The sequence below is a fragment of the Austrofundulus limnaeus genome, unplaced genomic scaffold (assembly GCF_001266775.1).
Source record: "Austrofundulus limnaeus strain Quisiro unplaced genomic scaffold, Austrofundulus_limnaeus-1.0 Scaffold79, whole genome shotgun sequence".
NCBI classification, from domain to species: Eukaryota; Metazoa; Chordata; class Actinopteri; order Cyprinodontiformes; family Rivulidae; genus Austrofundulus; species Austrofundulus limnaeus.
In genome coordinates this window covers 1782255-1788584 of record NW_013952481.1, presented here as the reverse complement: position 1 = coordinate 1788584, position 6330 = coordinate 1782255, and the positions used below count along the sequence as shown (strand labels likewise).

Below are 6330 nucleotides of genomic sequence, written 5' to 3'. Positions count from 1 at the left end.
TTTTTTTTTTTTTTTGGTACTTTGGTACTTTTTATGCTACTTTGAGTTATTTGTACATTAGTTGTTAGTTTTAATTTGTATTTCATTTATTTTTATAATTAGTTGTATTAATGTTAGAAATATATGTGATTAAGTTTTTAAACTTAAGTTTTATAGGTCATGTTTTAAGTGTGATCAGGTGATGAACAGGAGTTGTGCTCACCTTGTGACAGAAACAGTGACTAATCAACTAACTGATTAATCAAAAGAATAATAGATTAACTGATTATGAAAATAACAGTTAGGCGCAGCCCTATTTAAGACAAAAGAGTGTGTGTTTGCTCAGATGAGGACAGGATACTGTATGATGCCGGCCAACAGCCAGTAGTCGTGCCGGCGGTGCCAGATCTCGTTGGTTTTCTTCGTAACCGTCGCAGCTCGCTCCTCGTTCTGCCACAACGAGTGCAGCTCTGAGGAGAAACCAGCCGACGTCAGTGATCTCAACACTACTAAAACATTCAGTTTGTGTGTCAGAGTATGATCTCAACACAACTAAAACATTCAGTTTGTGTGTCAGAGAGCGTGCGTTTGAACCTGTGAATCCTCCGTCTGCGATGTTGAACATGAAGCGAGTTTTGGCCTTCTTCTTCTCCTCGCTGATGCTGCTCGCCGTGGCGGCCGCCGCTGCGCCCTCCTTGCTGCTGTCGCCGTTCTGCAGCTTGGTGGCCTCCTCTGGCTTCTGAGCATCTTTCTCCTCCTTCAAGTCTGCAGAGACGCCACAGAGGAGGAGTCACTACGGCACACCGGAGCAACGACCGGAACGTTTAAGAGAAAAGCTTCTACCTTTCTTTTCATCTGCAGGAGGAGTTGTGTCCATCTTTTCTGTTTTCTCTTCCTTCTTTTCTTCTGCTGCAGAACAAATAAAATCTGTCAAATCTAAAAAAAAAAAAACCTAGAAATTTACTTAAAACTACTAAAACAATTAAACCAGTTCTACCTTTGACCTCAGAGTCCTCCGGTTTGACCTCTGACCCCTCCATCTTTGTCTCTGACGTCGACTTGTTTTCCTCTCCGTCCTCTGAAGTCTTCTCGTTCTCTACCTCCTTCTCGCCGTCCTTCTCCTTCACGCTCTCCGCCTCCCCGTTGCTCGGTTTGTCCGTCTCCATCGGCTCCYCCCCGTTTGTCTTGTCCTGCTTGGTGGACGGACTGTTATCGTCGTCCGGGATGGCGATGACCTGCGATCGTCACAAAGAAATCAGTTATGGATCCACCTTTTTTTTGTTCACATTCAAACAATAAATCCTGTTTTCACCTCATTGTTGGATTTGACGGGCACTTTGCCGTTCTTCTCCGCCTCCGCCTCCTTCTTCACCTCCTTCTCTCCATCCTTCGACGCCTCGTCGTTCTTTGTGGAGTCGTCGGCTGCGAAGAGAGAGAAAACTCAGCCGGCTGCATCGCCGCGAGGACGTTCAGAGTGTTTCTGTGAAACCCACCTGGGGCGGGGGTGTTGGGCTGCGTGTCGGCGGGGGTCCCGGTGGACGGGGTTTTCCCGGGCGAGTCGGGCTGAGCTGCGTTCCTCTTGCTCTCCTCCAGGTCGGCCATCCAGGGCATCGACCACTGACCGTTCACGTGTTCGAACTCCTGGACCTGGAAGAAAACGAAGACAGTCCAGTTAGTCGGAACAAACAAGGAGTAAAAAACAAAAACAATAAAATAAAATAAGTGGTACCTTTTTACGTATAAGAGACATGACGCCGATGCGTGTGAGGACGTGTTGCCGTGATAACCCCTCTCTGGGGACGCCGTCTGCGAAGGTTTCCGCCCCGTCGGCTCCAGGTTCACACAGGTGACGCATAAACAAAGAGACGTAGGCCCTGAAAGAATACGGACGAGAAGGTGAATGTGGGTATAACACCAGGAAAAGTTTTTTTAGGCAGAGACGAAGAGGCAACATTTACTTGAACTCTTTCTCGGACTTCCCTCGCAGGTCCCGGACCAGCCACTGGGTGGTGAAGGCGTCCTGAGGAGGCATCCCGTAACGCATCACTGCATTCAGGAAGGCCTTCCTCTGCCGGGAGTTGAAACCCAACACCTGAGAAACAACAAAATAATCAAACATAATGTTTCTGATACAAATCTTTTTTTTTTTAATTCTGATTATTTAGCCAGCAGCTCACCTCAATGTTGCCTCCCACCCTGGCCAGCAGGGGGGGCAGTGGTTTGTCTTTGTCATTCCTCAGGCCCTTCCTGTTCGGCCTGCGAGAGTTGGCTGCAGAGTGAACAAACAAAAAGACACAGATGTCAGTTAGTGAAGTTACAAAAAGACAGAAACTTAACCTCTTCAGCCCCAAGGGGTTTTCTTGTTTTTGCTCGAAATCCCTTTCTGAAATGTAACTGAGTGTATCTCAGCATTTATTATTAAAACAGCTGCTGTGGTTTTAGAGATACTAAGGATGGAGCATAATTTAAAAAAAATTCCCTCCTCTCTGAATAATTTTTTCATTAGACAGTAAAACCACAATGAATCAGGCTAAAAACTCTTGGAAACCATAAATCTACTTGTGGATATAACCTGTGCAAAGATTCACGCTGTTACACTTAACTGGAGCAAAGTTACAGAGGTTTTAGTAAAGAAACTTTTGTCATTCTGCACAGGACAGACCATGGTACCATTAATAAATGTTAATAAATGTTAAGTTGTTAATTGCAAAAGTTATTTATTTTTTCTTACCTGCCTGAAAAGACTTGCTATTGAATGTTTCTTCTTTAGAAAAATTATCCAAATATTTATTTGTCATCATATATTATATGAAATAATGAGAAATTAGATTTGTTCTAATGTATTTACAGATTTGTTGTAACATATTTACAGATTTGTTGTAAAGTATTTACAGATTTGTTGTAACGTATTTACAGATTTGCTGTAATGTATTTACAGATGTGTTGTAAAGTATTTACAGATGTGTTGTAAAGTATTTACAGATTTGTTGTAATGTATTTACAGATTTGCAACAATCCCATTTTGTACAGTTTGTTTACTTTCTGATTCAACTGCTTAACGTTTGAACTGTGTTTGGTGGATGTAAATACAGATAAGATTCTTAGGTTTATATTGATACCAAACATGTCAATGTTCAACTGACAGATCTTAAGTTAACAGAAGTTAAAAGATATAGAAAAKGGGAAATGCTGTTTTGCATKTGCATGGGGCTGAAGAGGTTAAACATAAAGACCAAACTCTTACCTTCTGATCTTTCATCAAAGTCCTCGTCAGCCTCCTCAGAAGCCACGGAGTAATCTGATTGGCCGTCGGATTGGTCATCCTGCCAATCAGCTGTMAAAACAGAAGGTTATTTATTATTTTCATGCAGTAGCTTGTCGGTGACAAACACTGATGTGAAACTGATCCTTGTCTCTACCTCTGTCTTCCTGTGAACCATCATTGTAGTTGACCTGCTTGCGGATTCGTTTCCCTTTGCCCAGGTTTCGAGCCAGATCCTCCTGCTGCTGCTCGTAATGATGCCGCAGCAGCTTCTCCCAGTAATCGGGATCRACGCTCTCTTCCTGCTTGATGATCTCCCGCTGCACCTCTTCCTCCTGAGTGACGGAGGAACAGTTAGAGAACAGGAAACGAGGCGATTAACCTTCTGCGGCCGGTCCCACGGRTCTCACCTCCTCCTCCTCGTCTTTCACCACATACTGGGCCACTTTGAAGGAGCTCAGGTACTCGTTCATGCTCTGCAGATCCGTGTCGTCTGTGGCGTCCTGGTTCCTGTCCAGCAGCCGGTCGATGGCTTTGTCGTCGTAGTGAATGATGCTGCTGTCCTCCTCTTTGTTCTCACCTGATGAAGCACAAACATGTTGCAGTTCTTTTCCTTTTCAGGCTTCTCAGTTTGACTTCAGAACACTCCCTCACCTTCTCCCTCGTCCTTGAAGAGCGCTTCGGTTCCAAACTTGAGGATGTCGTCCAGCTCCTGTTTGGACATGGAGCCGGTCTTGGATCCGAGACCAGGTCGGACCACCAGGTGAGTCAGCATCATCTTCTTTTTGGCAACCTGAAGCAGAAATGCAGTGATGACAAAAACTGAGTTAAAAATATAAAAGTGAAGCTGTTTAATTCTGTTTTTTTGTTTTAATAAAACAAAGTAAACTCAGATCTGAGTTATTTCTTTAGGAGGAAGTGAAAACTCAAACATTTACCTGAGTAATCCTCTCCTCCACTGAGGCTTTAGTGACGAATCGATAAATCATCACTTTTCTGTTTTGACCGATACGATGAGCTCTGCTGAAGGCCTGAACAAAAGGGAAAAAAGCTTAAATAAAACACGTTTTAACCATTTTTTTTAAATTATAAAATGGTTGATGGTTTGGTACCTGGATGTCGTTGTGAGGATTCCAGTCAGAGTCGTAAATGATGACGGTGTCGGCTGTGGCCAGATTGATGCCCAAACCTCCGGCTCTCGTCGACAGCAGGAAGGCGAACTGTTGAGCACCCGGTGCTGAGGGACAAAGATCAAAACAATAAACAACCAAAGAAAAATGGTATTTTTGAGGACAGAATTTAAAGATTCTTAAAGAAAAAGCTGCAACAAAAAGAGACGAACTCACCGTTAAAACGGTCGATAGCTTCTTGTCTCATCCCTCCTGTGATTCCTCCGTCGATCCTCTCATATTTGTACCCTTCGTTCTCAAGGAAGTCCTCCAGCAGATCCAACATTTTGGTCATCTGCAGGAAGAAACAAAAGAAAATCGGTAAATAAAGAAAGAAAAGGAGTTAAACGTAGCTTTAAACGGTTTCCAATAAGGTTCCTGACCTGAGAGAAAATCAGCACTCGGTGTCCTCCCTCCTTCAGCTTCCTCATCATCTTCTGCAGCAACAGCAGTTTYCCAGAAGCCTTCGTAAGAGCGTTCCCATCGTACATGCCGTTGGGCATCTTGGGAGCTTCCTGATAGAAGAGACCAAACAAAGTTTATACAAAACTCCAGAGAGTTGCAGTAAAACTCCTAAATGAATTCTAGAAGCTGGCGTCTGGCTCGTACCATCGCAGCTCCAGGGAAGAGGTAGGGGTGGTTGCAGCACTTCTTCAGGTCCATGACAACATTCAGCAGCGAAACCTGGTTTCCTCCTCCTTTTGTGTTCAAGGCGTCAAAGTTTTTCGTCAAGATGAATTTGTAGTATTTTCTGTCAACACAAGCGTTTAGGGTTAGCGTTAGCATCTTGTTGGGTTCTTGTTTTTGTAGCGGCAGCCCTCCACTCACTTCTGCATGGGGCTGAGCTCCACTCGGACAATGAGCTCGGTCTTGGAGGGCATGTGTTTGAAGACGTCGGCCTTCAACCTCCTGAGCATGTGCGGACCCAACATGTCGTGCAGCTTCTTGATCTGGTCCTCTTTCGCGATGTCGGCAAACTCCTCCAGGAAAACCTCCAGTTTGCTGCAGACGAAAAAAAAAAAACACAAACGGGTGAAGTTAAAAACCAGGAGGAACTGTCCCCTCTGATCCTGCAGAGCCCAGACGTACCTGAACCTCTCAGGTGTGAGGAAGTTAAGMAGGTGGAAAAGCTCCTCCAGGTTGTTCTGCAGAGGAGTTCCAGTCAGCAGCAGCTTGTGCTGCAGAGGGTAGTTGTTCAGCACACGGAAAAACTAAAAAACAACACAATTAATTATTAATAAAGCAGGAAGTTAAACGTGCTGCAACTTCTGCACCACTTCTGTAAATTAATTGGTCATTTTTAATATAATGTGCTGACCTTGGACTGGTTGTTCTTCAGCCTGTGGGCCTCGTCCACCACCAGACACGCCCAGTCTATAGAACCCAGGGCAGCCATGTCGATGGTGATCAGCTCGTAAGAYGTCAGCAGAACGTGGAACTTGATGGACGAGTCTTTCTGTTGGGAGGAAACAGAACCAGTGAAGTGTAAGTTTTAACTTTCTCCCCCCACAAGTATTTAAAATCCTGAAGTTATCAGAAAAACCTGCGCCAAGGAGGTTCTACAGAACTGGAGTGTGCAGAAACCAGGTGACTGTGTGATCGGCTGGTGAAGCTAATGACTAACGCTAAACGGTTAAGACTCTGGATTTCCCCATTACTGTACATGTTGACAGCAGAGCAGAAAAAAAAGACTGACGAATGTAGAAATCATTAAAATTATCAATAATATTAATCCAATTATTATTAATAGTTTACAGTTTATATAATCGATCTAATGTTTTAAATAATGTCAGAAAAGCTGTTTGTGTTATGGATTTATTAACAGAAGATAAACAGGAAAATGTCTCATTTTACAACAAGTCAGCAGATTTGATCTTATTTACTGTAGCTCAATGTGATCTGAGCAGAACATAATGTAAC

The 6330-nt window shown here is 43.8% G+C and overlaps 1 protein-coding gene across 2 annotated transcripts in view; it reads right to left on the bottom strand.

Annotated features, from left to right (window-relative positions):
• chd4a (chromodomain helicase DNA binding protein 4a) overlaps window positions 1-6330 on the bottom strand; it is a gene marked incomplete in the record, with an annotated part of 21299 nt that overhangs the window by 3054 nt on the left and 11915 nt on the right. Inside the window, 21 exon segments of one of the 2 annotated variants that reach the window (XM_014011328.1) lie at window positions 341-478; window positions 522-744; window positions 823-888; window positions 977-1214; window positions 1292-1401; window positions 1473-1626; window positions 1709-1853; window positions 1938-2071; window positions 2157-2248; window positions 3224-3313; window positions 3399-3576; window positions 3652-3821; window positions 3896-4034; window positions 4180-4272; window positions 4354-4478; window positions 4588-4705; window positions 4794-4925; window positions 5020-5161; window positions 5239-5412; window positions 5500-5621; window positions 5729-5866. In XM_014011328.1, coding sequence (XP_013866782.1) covers window positions 341-478; window positions 522-744; window positions 823-888; window positions 977-1214; window positions 1292-1401; window positions 1473-1626; window positions 1709-1853; window positions 1938-2071; window positions 2157-2248; window positions 3224-3313; window positions 3399-3576; window positions 3652-3821; window positions 3896-4034; window positions 4180-4272; window positions 4354-4478; window positions 4588-4705; window positions 4794-4925; window positions 5020-5161; window positions 5239-5412; window positions 5500-5621; window positions 5729-5866 — 2921 coding nt within the window. 2 annotated transcript variants of the gene reach the window in all.